The 20,460-nt window shown below is 40.4% G+C and overlaps 2 protein-coding genes and 1 long non-coding RNA gene across 5 annotated transcripts; 2 read left to right on the top strand and 1 right to left on the bottom strand.

The window, feature by feature from the left end:
* The first annotated feature begins 1,044 nt into the window (after positions 1 to 1,044).
* On the top strand, positions 1,045 to 10,532 carry LOC124052777 (transforming growth factor beta-1-induced transcript 1 protein-like). 2 transcript variants are annotated; one of them, XM_046377420.1, is made up of 12 exons: positions 1,045 to 1,284; positions 4,125 to 4,175; positions 4,508 to 4,656; positions 4,804 to 4,859; positions 5,410 to 5,546; positions 5,637 to 5,715; positions 6,246 to 6,330; positions 7,542 to 7,724; positions 7,935 to 8,108; positions 8,233 to 8,314; positions 8,825 to 8,973; positions 9,678 to 10,532. In XM_046377420.1, the coding sequence occupies exons 1-12, from the start codon at positions 1,272 to 1,274 to the stop codon at positions 9,942 to 9,944; spliced, it is 1,425 nt and encodes a 474-aa protein (XP_046233376.1). In that variant the 5' UTR covers positions 1,045 to 1,271; the 3' UTR covers positions 9,945 to 10,532. The 2 variants fall into 2 exon arrangements, with proteins under 2 accessions (XP_046233376.1, XP_046233377.1); XM_046377421.1 differs by lacking the exon at positions 4,125 to 4,175 and having other exon boundaries at positions 1,051 to 1,284.
* On the bottom strand, positions 7,228 to 11,556 carry LOC124052778. The gene is made up of 3 exons (XR_006842055.1): positions 11,432 to 11,556; positions 8,195 to 8,335; positions 7,228 to 7,752 (listed from the first exon to the last, which is right to left on the bottom strand). It is a non-coding gene; the product is annotated as an uncharacterized LOC124052778 (long non-coding RNA).
* patl2 (PAT1 homolog 2) lies at positions 11,492 to 18,924 on the top strand. Of its 2 annotated transcripts, none has more exons than XM_046377419.1 (19): positions 11,492 to 11,652; positions 11,930 to 12,083; positions 12,641 to 12,969; positions 13,062 to 13,124; positions 13,205 to 13,258; positions 13,343 to 13,501; positions 13,822 to 13,896; positions 14,014 to 14,162; positions 14,725 to 14,799; positions 14,885 to 15,008; positions 15,155 to 15,272; positions 15,694 to 15,800; positions 15,877 to 15,930; positions 16,017 to 16,159; positions 16,341 to 16,497; positions 16,701 to 16,829; positions 16,922 to 17,019; positions 17,142 to 17,282; positions 18,695 to 18,924. In XM_046377419.1, exons 1-19 carry the CDS (start codon positions 11,629 to 11,631, stop codon positions 18,702 to 18,704), a joined length of 2,163 nt encoding a protein of 720 aa, XP_046233375.1. In that variant the 5' UTR covers positions 11,492 to 11,628; the 3' UTR covers positions 18,705 to 18,924. The 2 variants fall into 2 exon arrangements, with proteins under 2 accessions (XP_046233375.1, XP_046233374.1); XM_046377418.1 differs by lacking the exon at positions 18,695 to 18,924 and adding an exon at positions 17,404 to 18,294.
* The last annotated feature ends 1,536 nt before the right edge of the window (positions 18,925 to 20,460 follow it).

Raw genomic sequence — 20,460 nt, 5'->3', positions numbered from 1 at the left:
ATTATGAGGTTCAAAACATGAGGTTTTAGTAAAAACAGACTTTTGATTTTTTGATTTTGTCACCATTGTCTTCAGCTTTTATAATGCAGAAGAAAAACTAAGGAGTTTATGAAGAAATATATGCAAAAAAAACCCTGACCTCTAGGTTTCCCAAAAGTCTCACTTTTTCCGTCAGTTGTGTAAATTTAAATCTAACACATTTGCGCTCTTGGTGCATTTAGCTGAATAAATTGTTTCAACAAGTTACCTCATACTAACAGATATACAGAAAACCCCCAGGGGCCAAGGGTGGTTATTCTTTTGTAGAAGTACAGGTTGTTTTCTGGATCTCTGCAAAATATAATGAGGCCTCCATCTGTATTATTCCAGATGTGTGTGCTGTACTGGGAACTAAAAAAGGCAAAAGGGAGCCTTAACAGTTAAGTTGTTTCTCCTGTCCAGGGATCAGCAACCCTTTTAAGTGTGTATATGGAAATGTGTGTATTATATTAAGAAGCACTTGAGACAACAAATGTGGGCTTAAATCCTGTCATGGAGTGGAGCAAGTTCTTAGAAAATCGTGTTTTGGTACAATCATATATTGAAAATGAATTTGTAATAGAAATTTACAACAGAGCAGTTGAACGGAAAATCCAATTTTTTTTCAAGCCTTTTCAAAAATTTTATAATTTTATTCTTTTATTGAGAAAAATCCATGTTGCTTGTATCAGATGTTGGCCTAATAATATATATTTTTTTAAAGTGGAAATAACAGTAACCATGCAGATGCTGTGGAGTCGGCCGGTCACTGTGTATCCTCAGGTTGTATTCACTGTCAGGGACACGCCAGTAAAATGCATTTACCAACATTTTCGCTGCAGCGAGTCCTGCTGCACTTTGTGCAGCTCCCGGCGCCACTAAATGCTTAATTTTCTCTCCCAAATATGGACTAGGAATGTCCAGGATGACGTCTTGTGTCCGGGGAATGCGGGGTTTGTAACCACATTTATTTAACTACGCCTTCTCCAGCCTGAGGTCCTGGTAGGCATTACACAGGAAGAGAGTCGTGTAGAAAAAAAAAGAAAGAAAGAAAGAAACGGGACGCCCTCCTCCTCTTCCTCCTCCTCCTCCTCCTCTCTTGGCGGATAACGGTGTCCAAGAAGTTATTCAGGACCGACGCAGACAATAGTCTCATCTTGCGGGCTTTGATACGCTTCCATCACTACTTGTTAATGCTGTCCGCGTCCGTATCGTGTCACAGAAGGAGGGAAACACTCGGCTGAAAACGTATCATGGACGATTTGGGTAAGTGTTAGAGCTGTTCCTTCGTTTCAAGCGTTGGAACTACATGGTGAGATATCCTGAGGGGATCTTTGGGGAAGGGGTGGTGTGCCTTTACAGAGGAAATAAGCCCTCTGTTCATTCTGGCAGTCACAGTGCAGCAGAATTTGCTTTCCTTATCTACAAAGACATGTATGAGGCTGTAATGTAAATGGGATTTAACGGATTTTACAATATAACACAACATACAGGCAGAGAAAAGCAAAGGCAAAAAACTTGGACTGAATGAGGGCTTTCTCTCATATGACATCTTGTGATACCTTATTAACCTGTTCCCAGAGTGCTTCCATCCTCTCAGATTTTATTAATGGCAGAATTGTGTTTAGATTTCCAAGCAAACAGGCCACAAATGCACACACTCACACAGGTAACACAAGAGCCACATTGCTGTGTGTTCGCCTGACCACTGCTGAGTGGTTCGTGTGTGTCCTGCAAATTTAATAAATTCTTTGTAAATTAGATTTGAAAAGGGATCCACCTCAGTCTGTCCTCCTCCATTAATATTAACAAGTCAGGGGATGCAGAGAAGCCACATAATGGGCAACAGAGTGTTTTCCATTTTGAAGACATCAGTGAGGAGGCATGCCCTGCTCTGTCTTTTCTGCTTGATAGTGATGTCAAAGGAAGCCTTCTTCCCTTTCTCAGGACAACATTATGAGAAGCTGGCTCTGTGTTTGAGAATAACTGTGTCGGAAAGGCCCTGAAATAGCCCAGGGCCGCTCTGCTGTTTCAAAAAGCCACAGAGTTCAATGAAAATAGAAAGGCCCTTTTTTTGTCTCGGCTGCTTTTTTTTGTTTGTTTGTTTTTTTTTTTGCTTGAAGTCCACTTCAGAATTGGGCGATTTATGCTATTCAAGCAAAACTGGAAGGAATGACTAGATGTAGCCAAGTACATCTGGGCACATCTGGATTGGATTACATGCAGTGAGACCAAGTTATTGGGTGACTGGGTGAGTGTTTCAGTTAGGCAGTGGCCATGTTCGGGACTCTCGGTTTACACTGTTGTCCAACAATGTTGTAAGTTTATATCTTGGATCTGGCGAGGCTTTTCGTTGAGAGAGACCACTTGTTAGAGATTGCTTTGGCCAACACAAACAAGTCGACAGGCAGCTCTAAATATGGTCATAATTCCCATTGAGAGAGGTTCAGCTCCTTATATGAGCAGTTTAGAGTACGTGTGTGTGAGACAGAGACACACACACTCAGCAGGGAGGAGGAGGGCAAATAATATATGCGCAAGATTCTCACCACATGGTCGTACCAGAAGTGTGAATCATCTGGGGCAGAAGTGACCACCACAGTGAACTAAGGCAACGTAAATAAGCTCAGGTTTATCGTATCAGAGAAAAGCCTGATGAATCAAACATCTACAAAGACCAACAGAATGTGAGAATCTGAGGTTCAGAATTCATTCTTGACCGTGGAAACCGTAGATCAGAAAATTCACAACGAGATCCGTTGAGTAGTAGCTGTTCTACATGGAATAAATGTTGAAATTTATATAAATAAATATAAGTAAATTGTCTGAAAAAAATGAAATTTGAACATCTTCAGTTCCAACACCTTGTGGTGAGACTTCCCCCATGCTGATGCATGTTACCGACACTGATGAGAGCAGAAGCATATGGTTATAATTAAAGCTTGTTAATGAGGAACAGCACCTTATTAAAGCTCCTCTCCGTGTCCTGTCCTGGAGCTCTGATCTTAACTTGGTTTTATGTCTCATTTTTGTTCCCACGATGATCTACAGCAGATCAGTGATTACCAATCAGAGGTATTTGCTTCTACAATTGTATATTTATTGTCGGTTAGATTAACCAATCAGTGACTGTACAGGACACACTCCCCCCCCACCACCACCACCAACCTGAGTCAGTCTTACCATGACAAGGTGCATTTGTGAGTGTGTGAATGCCTGTTGAATAGACAGACAAAAAAGTGATGTTAAATGGTTGAACCACCCAATGTCTGCTGTTCCAAGTGGTAGCAGTGCGCAAGCTCGAGCAAGCCTACTGGGAAAAAAAGAGACCAGACCCAAACAACAACGATTCCAAGATTCCAGCAAGTCTGGGAAAATGACCCTGATAACAGTTTGCTTAGTGCAGTTTTTTTTACATACACCCTGCATTAAGTCTGTATGATGTGGGATATATTGGAAAGACAGATGGTATTGGGTTGAATTATGGGAACTGTAGGATCCAGAATTCCAAATTCCAGGATAATTTGGTCTCTTCTGCAGTGACTTTGATTAATTTATTATTAGATGAGTCTCTTGCAAGTGTCAGAGCTTTTATGAAGTGTGATACTAAATCACTCTGTGGGCCCTTTAATGGGATACTTCAGCTATCTGATGGATCTGTGTGGGCGCATTAGGCAAAAAAGGTTGAGAACTACTAAATTAATACTTAGTATGACAACTTTGGCCTGCAGTTGCACATATATTTTGTCAGCACTGAATGATGTCATGCAGCGGCAAAGTCTACCCTTTGAACAAGTTTAGTTTCTGGGCAGCGTCCACTTCAGCATGCAGTGAGTGAACAAGGGAGGAGCGGAGTGCATTTAGATATCAGTTGCCAAACACTCTTCCTCCTCTGCTTCCTTTCCATGCCAGCATGTCTTGAGTTGAATGCAGAAATGCTTGTGAGCTCTAATAACTTCGCCGTGTGGACGGACTTTCTCTGGGTCGTGCAAAATTCGGACTGTCTTGTTTTGACTGAGGACGCCCAGTGTCCTCCATGTCACGTCTGACATGGGCTGATTTTGTTGCTGTTATATTGGTCACACAGGCTCTCTGTCTTTCCTTAGGAGTGCCTGAGCCACCTAATTACCCTCTCAGTCCTCGTATTGTTGTGTTTGGTACGTAACTGTCTGTGCCCGTGTTTGCATGTGCTTCGTTCTGTCATTTACCTGTTTAACCTTGTCTCCATGTCAGTCATCCAGTGTGTTATCGTCTGCACTGCATGGTTCTTAAATCCGTTTCTTAACTCATATCTTTTTCTTTTTCCCTTTGATGCTTCATAAACAAACTCATAACACCATCACATTATATAGAGATACATTATGGGGAAATTAACTGTCTTTTCTCATCAAAAAGCTAAGTGAATTGTAAATCTAACCAAATTTCTACTACATTTATGCTGATTCTGTATGTCTGATTCAGTTGATTTCTTTCTCTCCCTCCCTCTCAGATGCCCTCCTGGCTGATCTAGAGAACACCGGCTCTCCTCTCGCTCGATGTCCTGTCCTGCTCACCTCTGACCCTCCGCAAAATGTTGATCCTGTCAGCGAGGACACCGCCCCGGCCCGGCCGCCGCCGCCCGCCTACACCCCACAGCAGGTAGGCAATTAGCTGCTGGACGATGGGTTGGATTCATACCAATTTTCTCAGCAGAGATTTTGCCTGGTCTCTGTGACTTCATGCTGCTTTTGTAACACCTTCTTCAGTGAAAATTATGATCGATTGTGTTCCTGTTGTGTCTCTCAGACTGTTTCCGCTGCAATGAAATCCTCCCAGAACTCCAACCCAGACAAATTATACAGGTAACTCTCTCCTTGATTTTAAAATAAAGCTTCATCTGCAGGGAATACATTTCTTAGCCACACTGCCAGATCTATAATAAAATTACCTTATAATATTAATATTATAAAACAAAATGATGCTAAATTACATAATGAGATAAAACTTTTTGACTTTGAAAAACCAGGACATCTAACAGAGTATTTTTATACTACAGTATTGCTACTTTTATTCAAAATATCTGGGTACTTGGGCACATCTATTGAATAGAAATTGTTCTACAGATTTCACATCAGAGAAAAAGTCTCTCATTGAGCTTTGATGGGAAAATATCAGCATAAAGCTAGTTAGCTAGGTAGAACCACATTCAAGAAGAATCAGTTTTGACAATGAGTGTGTTTGGATCTTAAACCACATGCACAGATGAGTGTAATCTGTTGCCACGTGACTCATTTCTGAATGGACAACTGAAGTTTAAGAGTCTCCTGTGAGTCATGACCACAATGAAGCCAAACACATTAGTGACAGGATGTTTCCTAATCTTAATTTTGGCCTGTCTTGTAATTCTTACAGCACAGTGTGTAAACCGCGTTCTCCCCGCACAACAGATCCTCCTCCAGCCTTCTCCTCCTCCTCGCTGTTGGGAGGAGGTCTGAGTGAACTGGACCATCTGCTGCAGGAATTGAACGCCACCCAGTTCAACATCACAGGTTAGTTAGTGTGTTTGTGTGTGTGTGTGTGTGTGTGTGTGTGTTTAACTCTGAATTGTTTCTCATATATGACCTTGTTTTTGTGATCAGATGAGATCCTGGCTCAGTTCCCTTCTAAGAAAGATGAGAGGGACAAGATGAAGGATAAGTCCCCGACTTCCTCTTCCAGGTACCAAATCTAATCAGTTTAATCAAATTTAAATTATCACCGTAGTTTGTATCAAATGAAGTTTTTTGGGGTTTTTTTTTACAATTTTTAAACAGTTTGATCAAAATAACCTGAAATATAGTCTATAATGCATTATGAAGTACATTTTTCAACATATACATTACATTGCATTTTATAGCACTTATTCCAGGTCTGTTTTAACTGATCTGCACAAGGTATGAGTGAGTAAATGTCTTAATTAAGTCAGTTTTGCAGTTTTTTTGTTATTACACTTTCAAAGACAGATGGCTTGTTGAAATAGTTGCAGACTAACAGCCACAAACAGTCCCTCTCGGTTTTAATTTCGGGCAGTGTTTTTAACCAAGCTCCACTGATGTTATTATGTATCTCTGTAAGCAAAAATGTAAGCTTGGCCAAAGCGTCACTAATGAAGTTATCGGAGCTTGGTGTGCGGTCATGTCATCTGTATTTTAAGTAAGATCAAGTGAAACTGTATATTTTGTGGGTTTATAAAAACTTTTGCACTCTAGCTCTGCGAAGCCTTCAGCAACTTCAGCCACACTGGAACTGGACAAACTGATGGCTTCCCTGTCAGACTTCAGAGTCCAGAGCAAAGTAAGAGACCACACAAATGCATTTTAAATCACTGAACCTGTAAATGCTTAGTATAAATTGTAGACCATATATAAAGATGGATGACACTTCTTCCGACTGTACAAAAGTAAAGGCAAAAGATCTCAAACAAGTCTGCTGCCATCTTGTGCTGGTGATGTCATTTGAAGCCAGAGTCTGTGCAGTTTGGCTTCGTATTTTGGTCGCTCTTATGCCCAAGATGATACTGCGTGAGCGTGTGTATTTTTTTTCTACCATTCAACCCCAGTTGTTCCAGGCTTAAACACAGCTCACACTGACTGATGAAGATGTTCACTTCATGATGTCTTCACTGTTATTGTGTGGCCTGGCCACAGCACAGCCTTCCTGCTGTAAACCAGTCACCAGATAGAGCCTGAGGATGGAAACTAGTCTTGGTGGAGAAATTTTCCAGCTTCAAAAATAGCTTCACATAGAGTTATAGGTCTACTTTTGATGTGGTACATAAGCCAGTCATTCTCTTCTTCAGTGAGTGACTGCAGTGTAAGCAAAGGGAGTGATTCCTTGAGTCATTGTAGGTTCCAGCATGTAGTCCAGCTGGGAGTAATAACAAGTGTGAGCATTGTGTCCAGTAATTTCATGACCAAAAACCAACAAAATTAATGACATTTCCCTCAGCTGCACTTTGTGTTTTGTGTTAATTAGCACATGGTGAACATCATACCTGCTAACATCATCATGGTCGTCTTGCATTTATGAGCACGTTAGCGTTATGATGTTAACATTTGCCATAAAGAATTGCTGTATTTAAGTCTCACAGAGCGACTGGAATTTCTTAGACTTTTATTATTGTTTGAAAGCAGACTTGTACCTTCAGTGTTTTCCTGCATTTACCAGAAACACTTCAGATAACTTCCAGGGAACAGGCATGAAAGGCCACATAGTGACCCAGCCTACTAGTTTCCAAATGTTGTGGTGTGTGTATGACCAGGGCCATTTCCTTCACAGTGAAGTGAAGTGAAGTGAAACCTGTATTTCAGTTGCATTACAAACAACCAAACCTGCACCCTTGGTCCACACATCCTCCTATCTGTTTGTCAAAAGCCTTACAGTCACTGTTTTTTATAGCAATTAATTTCAGAATAACTGCAGACTGAAGTTTAACTCATGGAGAATTAAAATACCAATAACAGATGAGATATCATTTTTATTTTTATTTTTTTCTCTTCTCAAAGCCAGCTGCACCTGTCAGTCCGGTGGTGCCAACACCACAGCAGCCCGCCGCCCCAGCGCAGCCCTCATCTGGGGGCTCATTGGACAGCATGCTCGGGCTGCTTCAGTCTGACCTGAGCCGACAAGGAGTTCAGACATCCTCCAAGGGAAACTGTTCAGCTTGTCAAAAGCCAGTGGTAGGACAGGTGAGTTATCGTAATAAGCCTATAAAGACTATGAAAAAGAATAATAAACTTGAGACAACTTTGTTTTATTGATATGATGATACTTAGAACTGATGTTCCAAAAATTATTTTAAATTATTTTCACTTCATATGTGTAAGTTTAACAAAATTCATAAAGAAGATCGTTTGAAAATGTTGTTCATTAAGACTTTCGTACGTTTCATCATGCAGGTGGTAACCGCTCTTGGGAAGGTCTGGCACCCAGAGCACTTTGTGTGCACTGAGTGTGAGACAGAGTTAGGCAGCCGCAACTTCTTTGAGAAGGATGGACGGCCGTACTGCGAGTCGGACTACTTCACCCTGTTCTCCCCTCACTGCGCACAATGCAACAAGCCCATTCTAAATGTGAGAGACTTGAGTGTGCATTTGTCATGTATCACAAAGCTTTTTTTGACTTGAACAGCTTGAATTAATCCCCCCAGTTGACCCACCTGAAGCCATTTAACTTCTCATTCCGCTTGTCGTTTAGAAAATGGTCACCGCTCTGGATAAGAATTGGCACCCAGAGTGTTTCTGCTGTGTTAAGTGCAGCCGGGCATTCGGAGAGGAAGGTAATGGGCGGCACATCCTGTCTGGGTTCAACACAACTGTTAACAGTGAATCTCAGCAGAGTCATGCTTACATAAATAAAAAACTTTGCACGACTAAATGAACACATTCAATTAATCATTCAGTGAATTGTTGAGTTTATTTACTATAGAAATCTATAGAAGGTAGACATGTACACGTTTCCCTAAACTGTAAGACTGATTTAAAAAGCTGCTATAAACATTCAATTTGTACGGTTTTCAAAGGCTAGTTAATGTTCTGCTCCACCCTACAAAGAGTTCAGGAAATACTTTGGCACGAAAATGGACAAATTTAAAGCAGAACAAGCTTTGAGACAAAAAATACAGTCAATGTTTAAATCTTCAAAACTTAAACTGCTACAAATTGTAGTTTTATGTTCCACAGATTGGAGTCACATGGAAAAGGTTCAGACACTGTTCGTCATTCAGTTAATTTAACCTTTATGAAAGAAACTGTTGAACTGTGTAAAGCTGTGACCGGATCTTCTGCAGGTTTCCATGACCGTGAGGGCCAGCAGTACTGCCAGCAGTGCTTCTTGACTCTGTTTGCTTCCCGCTGTCAAGGCTGCAGCCAGCCAATTCTGGAAAACTACATCTCAGCTCTCAACTCTCTCTGGCACCCACAGTGCTTCGTATGTAGGGTGAGTGTGAGTGACCAAGGACTTGATTTCTTGGAGTATCATGGTTGCAGTTTTTAAAGATTTATTTGGACAAGGAGTCAAGAAAGTTGGAGAAGTCAAAAGTGGTGTCGGGCAGGCTACATGGAAATGTAGTGAGCTAACCTACCAGTTACAGTACATTAAATGAAGCGTCACTACACTGAAGCTAATAAATGTGTCAAGCTACAGTAACATGGCAGAACTATTTAATTACACCACAGCCTTGTTTTGTTTTGTTGTTTTTTTTTACATTGAAGCAACTTCTTTCCAAGTCAGTGCTATCTCTGTGTTTAGTGAAACTCTCAGACAATTATTTATAAAACAATTCCACTGTGCAATTTGGATTTATCAGGTCAGTATTTCTAAAAATCCTTGCTATGACCCTGCAAATGCATCACGGCACATTTAGGAGACAAATGAACTGCCTGTTTGTTTTATGAGTTCCAATGAACAAGGCACTTGAAGCTGCTCAGTGACCAACAGATCGAATTGTGATGTGTAACTGTGTCATATGTGTCAGCAGGGCAGTCCTGCTCTAAGTAAAACTGCCATGTAAAAAAAAAACTGAAAACCTCAAAATTACTTGGAATTATGTCATGAGAAAGTTGTCCTTTCACAGGACAACTTTCTAATTATAGTTCCATGAGTCAGGGCTGCAACTGACTCTCACTTCCTCTTTTCTCCAGGAGTGCTACAGCCCATTTGTCAACGGCAGCTTCTTTGAACACGAGGGCAAACCCCTGTGTGAGGCCCACTACCACCAGTCCCGTGGCAGCATGTGTCAGGCCTGCCAGCAGCCAATCCTGGGCCGCTGCGTCACCGCCATGGGGGCCAAATTCCACCCCCACCACCTCGTGTGTCACTTCTGCCTGAAGCCCCTGAGCAAAGGCTGCTTCAAGGAGCAGGAGAACAAACCCTACTGCCACCCGTGCTTCATCAAACTCTTTGGTTGAGGACACAGCAGGACTTTTTTTTTATTTTTTTGTCTGTTTGTTATTGTGGAAATGAGGGTGGAGCTGGTCTCTTTCATGGTTTTAAAAATATTAGAGTTGTTAGAGAGAGGGAACCAAAAAGAGAATCGTGTAACCCAGTTAATTAAAAAAAACAAAACAAGACAGTGGACTGCATTAAGACTGGCAGTGTGAAATGTAACTCTAGCAGTGGTTAGAGAGAAACAAAATGTGCGCCAAATGCTTTTGTCATGTATGTAAATCGTTTACATACTGTACTGATTCAAATTGAATATTGAAAATTGAATTCTTTTGCCAAAGGTAGAAAATTTATTGTTTCAGTGAATGACGTGTACTGTTGTGCAAGGAAATCCCCTTTAATATATTTGCTTTATATTGCAAAAAATATAAGTGCCACCCGCTGCAACTGCATTTATATATTGTACGCTGACTGCTATATACGGAATGTTTTGTGTAACAAATGAAGCTGTCATATATTTAATGTCAGATTTCTTTTTCATTATTCTTTCACTATTGCTCTATTCAATCTGTTTAAAACAATCCCAAAGAATAAAATAAATTAGAACATGATTTGTCTTGCTGTTTCAGAGGAAGTTTGTTGAAACCAACCTATCATGAAAAGTAATCTGAAGTCTACACAATTCTGCACTAAGAACAGTGACATCAGGAAGTATAAGCTGGTAAATTATTTTAACATACAATAATAATAATATATTAATAATAACAATAAATATCTGAACAAAGTTTAGTAATTACAAAGAAATTAGTGTCAGCAGATGTATAGCAGATGAAGAAAGAAAATGTTTTTAAAAAGTGAGAATTACACAGGAAAATGTATATTAAGAGGTTGATGTTATTTACTTAGTTATTTCAGTTAGGATGTTGAATTCATGGCAATGCTTCTTTCAGTATTTTACTGTTATGTTATTTTTTAATTAATATTACTGCTGCCTTCATGTGCATGGCGCCTGTTACTGCTGTTGTTTAATGTACAGCAATGCTTCATGTTCCATAAGACCCTCATTAATATGTTTGTAGTATTGCCATGTAAAACAGCAGTGAAACAATGCATTTTACAGCCAATCAAAGAGCTGTTTTTTTGTTTGTTTTTTAATGGTTCATTCAACTTAAGAGGTAGGAAAATTTTCCCAACACATAAAGGAACACTTAATTATAAACAAATAATAAAACAAATAATAAACAAAAGTTCGTCAGAAAAAATGGCAAATGGTTTTATATGGTTTTCACTGGACAGGAATAGTATAATGGTGAATATGCTACTAGAACCTTGTACACTTTGACCACTAGATGTCGCTGTTCACTGTCACCCAGACGACCCGTATGGAACTCAAACACTACTAGTTTAAAATCAGTGGCAGCACCCTGAACGTGTCCAGGTTTCGACAAAAGGGGAAAGAACATGAATCAATTATTTAAGACATAAAAAGCGTAATAAAATATTCACAGACCGTAACAGACAATAGACGAGACGGCACGACGTTCCACGTGAAGCGTGTTGACGTGTACACGCCTCTGCACTTCGCAGGTGAGTTCACTTAAATGTTAATGAGCATCCCTCAGTATCTGTAAGAAGAAAGCGGGTAGCTTTGCGAAGAAAGTCTTCACCTGTCCGCTCGAAGTGTAAAAAATAACTTTCAAAAACACAATGAGCGAGTCAGACCAGCTGCAAGTAAGTCGGCGTCATTTGGATGGTTTTTTTTTAAATGTGTGGTGTTGGGCGCACGGTTGTACGCAGCGTGCCAAGAAAGTTTTTAGCTCTTAAGTTAAATGTTAAATGTCTGTCGCCATAAGATTATAGTACAACAGTGTCTGTGAAAATCTTTTCCATATGAAGTGGACATTTTTTTTAGGCCTAAGTTATAAGGTTCCCAGAATGCTTCTCAGAGTCTTTTGGCTCATATTTGGCTGATATATTTTTCAGTGTTTTATTGTTTCCACCCACCCAGGAGCCTGAAGAGGTGTCTCAGCTTCAGTGGCCAGAGAATGGAGATGAGTGGAGCGACGGAGAGGGTGGCACCAACATGGACTGTGGGCTTCTGCAGGCCATGGCAGAGGAGGATGAGGAGATCAACGTCTACAATGAAGAGACGTTTGGAATGGGTGTGTAACGGATTAATAGAAACAATCCTTTTGTCCTCGAAGGGGGCAACAGTCCTGTGAGCCTCTGCAGTAGGTGCAGCGGATGGCACACTGTATTTCTACACAGGAAAAATGAGAAGAAACAAAAAAAATGTAGATAAATTTTAAAGATCTCACATTTTTTTTTAGAAACTAGTACAGTGCCCGTTCAGAAGGAGCTCGGGTTTAGCCTTAATCCTTATTATTTTAATAACGGATAATATTTGTCAGGTGCCCCATCAGAAAAATACTGGACCTCAAATTCAAAAGGATTGCTGACACGCAGAGTAATTTAATCACTATTTATCAAAGGAACCCTTTACCTGAACTAGAGAATCAGTATTTTTACTTATGTACTTCCCATAAACCTTAAAATCCTTATAAAAGGGATTTTTTTTCTCAATCATTGGAGTAGAGCTAGTTTAGTTTATATTTCTAAGGTCTCGCAAAGTGTAATTTCTAATTTCTGGTTTTTCTGTGTTAATAAAAAAAAAAAAAGTTACTCTCAGACTGTATTTCAACATATATCTGTGTCATAGATCTTGATGCACAGGGGACTACAGAGGACCCCAGCAGTGGCCTCCTTCAGTTTGGAGACCTGCCATGCCCACCAGCAACACCGCCACCACCACCACCTCCTCCTCCTCCTCCTCCTCCTCCTCCTCCACCAGCCCCATTTCCAGCAGACCCCAAACCACCGTCCCGCCACAGCTCCCCCTCCCCTCCCAGACAGAGGCCTCGATATCTGCCCCGGGCTCCTCCAGGGCAGCATGGCAGAGGTAGGGGACAGAGAAGAGTGCTGGGAAGGGGCCAAATGTTTGAAGATCCAGCTGTGATGAGGATAGTGCAAGGACGACCAAACCTCAAGGTGATGCTCTTTTATTTACCATATGAAAGCGGGGATTTGACAGCTTATCTCACACAGCTTGTCTTCACTTTGATCTGTTTTTGCGTTTTAAGGGTCTTGACAGTGCCATAGTGGACTGTGGGAATGCCATGTATTGGAATACCTTTGAGGATGATGTAAGTGTGCACTTTTACAGGAATTTTTGTACTGTTAATGTTTTTTGTTGTTGTCGTTTGATTTTTATCTGCTCCTTCAGTATATGGCACCTTCTTCCAGAAAGACCAGAAGAATCTCAGGATCAATACTTCAGGTTAAGATCATTCAAGAAGACATGTTATCATCTGTGTGACAGTGGGTTACTTAAATAGTTGTCTTATTCTATTTTGTTTCTTAGGACAGTGCAATAGTGTGTGTGATTGATGGTCGCAGAGGTCAGCACCTGACCTCCAACTTCCTGGAATTGCCATATCCTGTCTCTTCCTTCAGGGGCAGGAGAGGGGAACCCAGAGGATCCTACCCTAGAAGACAGTTTGGCCAAAGAGGCCCCTCTCAGGTGGAGAATTCGGTTTTACCAGATAATAGTTTATTTTGAAGGAATAGTTCAGCCTCTTCTGGGTTGGTTAAGAATTTTGACACCACTGATGTTTGTATGATTTAGAAGCTGGAGCCAGTATTTGGCTTAGCTTCATTGGGCACTGGCTGCATCTACATATTTACTGTGCAAACATGAATTTCATCAATCTCCTGCACTGAAGAAAGTAAATAAATGCATTTCCTAAAAATGTCAAACTATTCCTTTTAAACACATTGTCAGGTGTGGCCTGTTAAATTCATCCTGAATCCTACTTCCTGAATCCTAGCTTTCTCTTGCAGATACATGCATCCATTGTGCCGGGATCCCCCATCCTCTCACGTCCACCATTAACCCCTCGGCAAATTTACAATCAGGTTTATTCCATAATAATCAGACCTGTTCTCATATATTAAGTCCAACAGCATTTGTATTTATAAAGTATTCACTAAATCTTCTTGTCTGTTATGACTTGTGATGTTTTCCTGAATCAGACAGGGGGCTTCATGTTTCCTACGAACCGGCCCTGCCCTTCCACTCCTCAGTCTCTCACTCCAAAGATGGTGCAACTTCGCTTTGGTGCCAACTCGCCAAGACCGTCCCCCTTTTACAGCCCCTCATCTAATTCGGTGCAGCATTTCAGGTGTGTGATGATCTTGTGTATCTCACAGAGTGTTTGATTTGTGGCAAGAATTTGTCAGCAAAGGTTGAGTATCGAGTATGTTTATGATTTGGCAGATGTGTTCATCCCTCACAGGTACATAAATCCTTTTTCGTGGACCTGACACCTTAAATTTCACCCATTTCTTGTGCGTATTTACAGTGTAAAGTTGGGGGAATGTAAAACTTAACCTTCTGGAGATAGGATGCAACTGTGCATCCCAAGAACGGATACACAGCTGACCTTGACAAAAATATGAGTTAAAACTCAAGACAGAAACATGTAAAATAAAAACCAAAATGAGGTGTATAACAAGAGAGATCATAAATTCTCATGGCTAAAATGAGAAGAAACAGAACTAAAGTGAGCACATTTTGAACACATCTTGATTATGGGATCAGTTTTAATTTCAAGTGCAAAATTTGACCAATTTGAATACCCAACTTTCCTGGTGTTTACATTCTGCAAGAGAAAACTTAGTATTGCCTCACTGAACTGCATAAATAAACTATGTTGATTGCGTCTATTTTTATGTGACCCACAGATACCCTGGTCCTGTCACCCAGCTCCACCCGCAACATAAACGACTACTTAGTCAAAAACAGCGTATATTCCAAAGGTTAAGATCTGACTTATTTTGTCACATTCAGTATGTTATGAAATGGGAATAGGTTCACTCATAGAAAAATGTGACCCATTTGTAGAAAACCAGACGGCTGGGATCCTTACTGTAATCTCATGACAGCCAAAGAGAAGGAGTGGATCACCAGGCTGCAGATGATTCAGCTGCAAAGTGAGCATCCATACCTTGAAGACTACTATTACCAGGTGGGAAATGTTTGATGTGTTGTCATCCTTGTTCATTGTTGCTTTTGAGCTAAGAAAATCAACTTTTTTTTTTTTAATCAGAAAAGCCAGTTTTTGACTGCAGGGAAAAGACATTTCATGGCTAGCATGTTTATACTTTGTCATAGGAGTACTATCGCCGAATAGAGGCCAAGATGGCAGAGGAAGAGCTGGGCATCAGAGGAAAGAGGGAGCCACCCAAGCTCACCACACCCTACATCACGAAAACGGACTCCTACACGCCAGGTTTTTCTCTCCTCTCCTGTTCATGATGCTGGAGCACATTGCCTCTTCTTTCATGTTGCCTGGAAAGGTTCCAGTCATACTCTGTCTCTGTGTGTTCCACCTTCATTTTTCAAAATCCGGTTTCTGTCAGTCTGATATTTTTCTGATTGTCCAGCAGTCATCTCACTAAAGTGCATACTCATGTGCCACCTTCAGTTATTACTATGCTGTCAAAACAATATTTCTTTGCAAAGGGAGTACTTTGCCTCTCAGGTTGCATGCGTACTGCCTTACCTTGCTTGTGAGGGGTTGTTGGGACTGTATGCGGCCTGAGAGGAAAACCTGCAGACATGAGCAATGCAAGATCTTTTTCTGCTCAGGCTTTAAAGTCGCAATTCTGTGCATGTTTTTCTACATCTGTAAAACTCTTTTGCTCTGTCAGTGGTGCACATTGAAGGATCTTTGGGTCAAGTTGCTGTGTCCACATGTTACTCTCCTCGTCGTGCCATTGGTGCAGTTCACGCGGTCCAAGCTCAAGGTCCACTTGAGGTAAGTGTTGGAACTGTAGCATCTTAGAACTGCATTAATCTGCCCTCTGACAATGAGGCTTATTTCCACATTACAGGAACAAAAAGACATCAGACAACAACGGTTAGAGGTCCTCGGCAAAGTAGAAAAGGTACCTGCTGATTACTTTTTTATGTGGTGAGATGTCTTTTTCTTAACCTTGTTCTCCAGCAAAGTCACACCTGTTCTTCCCTGCAGTTGTTCATTGTTCTGTTGGAGGTCGAGGAAAGGGAGAGGATGAAAACCACAGTGTTGTCTGAAGCAGAACAGCGAAGGTTGATGGAGGAGACACAGAGGAAAGTAGAGCACATCTACTCCCAGCTGCAACGCCATGATCCCCTGTGAGTTATGAAGACCCCGCCACTTACAAGAAGTCATGCATGTTGTGTTAGTGTTGCTTGTAGAAAATTAATTTAGGTTTCTTCTTGTTTCTAGCTTTAACTGAGATGTACCATTGTAGTTCATTTAACATTTTTTGGTATTGAATTTGCGCAGTGAATTTCCTGAAATGTTTCAATGTAGAGATTCAGGAGAGGAGTTTCTTCCTTTCCTGCTGGTCTCAAAAGGCAAAAAGTTGCTTGCCCGTCTGCTCCCATTCCTCAAACATGATGCTGCACTGAAAATCTTAAGAATTGTGACCTCTAATCTGCCTACACTGATGAGCAGAGATACTGAAGAGGTGAGGGAGTTTTTCTGTCTTCATTTGATGTTGCACTGAGGCAAATTTCTTTTGCGTCTCAAAAGTGACCTTTTGAGTTTAGCTACACACTTTGTTCAAAAGGTCCAAATAGACTTCCATGTTCAAATGCTCTTGTAGCAATAAACGTAAGCGAATGCATATTTTGTAATTTTTAAATTTATATCTTCATGTCCTCCTTTTAGGCTCTTCCAGTGCTGTACCCGCCTCTTCGAAATGTGATTGGAGGCCTGACATTCAGTCAGCTAATCAGAGTCCTGAAAGATCTCACATCTGAGTCTGTGACGTCCCTCACGCTGGCTTGTCAGAACAAGGTCTGTGCTCGCTGCCACTGCTTGACTTTATTTATTTATATATTTTTTTTGGTACTGATGACATGCTCTTATAAGCTTCTTTTTTGTTTCAGTTTGGACTGTCCTTATTGTATGCTCTCCTGTCCCAAGGAGAGAAGCTGCTGTCCTCAGGTGCTCCTCTAGAGCCCAGCATTGGTGACTTTGAGACCTGGTAGGAGTTTTAAAGCTAATATTCCATTATGAGAGATAATTTTAACATTCTTATAAAATTTGTCCGTTGGTGTTAGTAGTGTCCTTAGTGGGGTGTTTTTGTTGTTTTGTTTTATTTTATAGGACTGACACGATATTCCAGGTGGCGGGACAGCTGTCCCAATGTTCTCTGGTGGAGCCGCTCCTCCTGCCCTCAAACCTGCTCACTCTCTTCTGTCGTTACCTGGATAAGCGGACTGTGCATCAGCTGAAAAGCAACATGGAGTAAGTCCTTTTTCTTTAAGATGATTTGATGCAACAGGCAGATATTTTCACGCTGTCTACAGCTAAAACGTTAATTTGGCGGACATGTACCCAAATATCATTACCAAATATCTTAATTTAGGTCTGCAACTGGATTTCTGGCTCTTCCATCTTAAGTGTGGTCAGAAGCCAATGAGATGTTCAGCTAATGACTGGTTTGGTGAGCACTAGAGTGAAAGAAGCAGAGGCACAGCCCTGACAAAAAGTCTCAGTGTTCATTATAAACAGAAGCTATATGATATGTACTCTGACCTATGTTCAAAAAGTGTTTCATTCTTACTTCCCCCTCCCTCATCCCTTCACATTTTTGCACACTCAGACTGTTTCCATTTTTGTTTTATTTCCTTTATCTGATCTTTTACTTTCCTCCCTTTGGTCTCTAGTAGGTTACATCAGTGAAAATTATTTTGAAATTCACAAACCTGATGTTTTTTTTTTTGTTTGTTTTTTTTTAAACTTTCATAAATGTTGCCTTCATGTCATGAGATTGCTATATACTAAATTGGTAACATTACATTAACTAGCAGATGGAGCTGATTTACTATCAAACAGCTCTAAATTTGCACGATTTCCAATATCTGTTAATATCAAATGTTGGACAAGAGACTTGAGGTTTCACTTACTGAAATAAATATGTTGGAATCAATTCAGGTGACCAGGTTGAGGATTGTATAGTAATTTGTGAGTGTACAGCTAAATCTATATGTTCATAATAATAATAATAATAATAATCATTAAGAAGCTGTTCTGGCACAGTTCATCAGAAGCCATGCACTTTTGGGTTTTTGTTAAAAAGAAATGCATTATGTAAATGTGTAGCGATACTGAATATGATGTATTTGATGTAATTTTCCATCTTAGATGTTTCAGTTGAAGATATTTTTATTTATTGTATTCATTTGGAAACAGGATAATTTAAATTGTACCCTTGTAGAGCACTTGCAGCACAAATAAAAAAAAAAATCTTTAAAAATGCTCATCCGTTTGATTAAGTCTGCAGAAAATGTATCTTTGTTGTCTCTTTAAATGATCTTTCCAAATGTTGTGTAGAAATCGCCAAGTTTGTTTGTAAAGCATTAAAAACACAGCAAAAGTTCACTTGATGTCATTGTGCACACAGCTGTCAGTCAGTCTATTTGCAGCAGCTTTAAAGTAACGTTGACAAGCGAAGTTGTATTTCCTCAGTTGGCCAAGTCCCCTGGCTGTCGACCAAGCACCAAGTCAGAGCCTTGTGGGTCAGCCTGTCTGTAACAGCTGCTCACATCTGGACAGGAATATGCATTGCAGACATGACTACGTGGAGTCTGAGAATCCTCGAACAGTGGTTGCACTGTGGTCTTAAGCCGATGGGTTTTTTTTTTTTTTTAAAACAGTACAGAGTGACACACGAACATCCAGACCACCATCTCATAACCAAACCTCACCAGTGGAGCAGAATGAAGTCAGTTTCAGTGTTATGTTAACTGATACAGTTCGGCAATTCATGTGATCTGTGTGTTTAATTACGTTTATTTTGGTGCTGAGCTTGGATTTATAGTGATGGGACAGGTGCACAAGGCAGCACATGTCAGTCAGAAAGTACGATATACTATTGGAGAGACCATGACTATTTGTCTTCAGTCTTTCTGAAAACCATTCTGATAATGTGTGTACACTACTAGTGGGAGGTCTGCATAGCATATTGGTGTGATTGTGAGTTCTGTAACGATTTTTAGGTTTGTGTGTGTGTACATATATATATACAAAATATATATATAAGTGGCTTTTGAAGCGGAACAACCTCTTCATCCCTGAGGAGTTTAGTACAGACATGCATTTTCCGCTGAGAACAGCTGTCAGCCACATACAAGACAATCATCTAACTAAACAGGGCTAACAGTCTGCAGCCATGCTTCAATTTGTGCTAAATGCTAATGGATCAAGGCTAACATCCAGAAGTTAAATGGGTAGTATGTTTACCATGTATGCTGTCTTTGTTTTGTGTGTTATCTAACTAACATTTGTCACTTTTTATTCGCAAGGTACAGCTGAGGCTGGTGGTCATGAACCGAAGTGTTGGGCAAACAAAGTTTGGCCTCATGATATGCTGTGTAAAAATGGTCACTAAAGTTATTATTGCTAATCCTAACAGAAACTATTTGTTGTATTTGTTCCATCTAATAGTTGAGACATTTTGCTTAAAATAACGCATTTGAACCTCATTGTAACACTAGAGGAAAAGTGAGAAAATCAGTCAAGATTTATCCTGAGATGAGGATCAATGTCTATACAAAAATTTCCCTTTGGCTTCCAGGTTATATGATCTGCATGACATTCAAAATTTCAATTCGAAAAGAAGCAAAAAAATGGTTATTCGTTTGACAGGTGGTGAAAAGTTAAGAGTGATTGGTTTGTCAGAGGCAGCAGAGATGGTGAGAGTGTAGAGAAGCCAAGTATGTGAGAGGTCTGTGTGGGCTGTGGGGTGAGACATTAACCTCTCCTTGACCCCATAAGAAGAGGATTTGGACTTAAAGTGAGGAATCTATGTGAAAGGTGAGATATCTTTCTCGTTTTACTCACTTTTTTCTTTAAATATGCAAGGGGCCATTCTGACTCAGCGACTGTGTATATGTGTGCGGTTTGGGACCATGGAGACATGGACTAAAAGAGTGAGGAACGGGATGAAGCTCACTCTTGGTTTCCATCGTCCCTCTCTTTAAACTGTGGCTATAAAGTATATTTATTTCAGTCTATAGAAACGTTTATATAAACTGTATCCAAGTGCCTCCAAAAATTGCTCTTAAAGCCAAATATTGGTCTAAGCTGTTTCAGCTAGGTCAGATTTTCTCACTGAGGTAATGATATTAAATGATTTGTCTGCAAGTGTTAAGATTAGCATGCCTGTCTGTCTGTAGTGCATATATTCAAATGGTTGGACAGTTTAGATGAGTCTCATTCCCTGTTCAGTTTTGGTTTTTTGCCGTGTGTTTGATACTCCAATATGAAAGTAACTTCTGTCATCATCTTCATGACTACAGTTCATTTAACAAACTGCCACAATTCAGTGACAAAGTGCACTATTTCTAGGGACAGACATTTTCTTTGTGCTTTGTGCCACTGTCATCAAAGTCAACATTTTGATCCAAAACAGATTAGTGTG

The sequence above is a fragment of the Scatophagus argus genome, chromosome 21 (genome assembly GCF_020382885.2).
Source record: "Scatophagus argus isolate fScaArg1 chromosome 21, fScaArg1.pri, whole genome shotgun sequence".
NCBI classification, from domain to species: Eukaryota; Metazoa; Chordata; class Actinopteri; family Scatophagidae; genus Scatophagus; species Scatophagus argus.
This window is presented reverse-complemented; position numbering and strand designations above follow the sequence as displayed.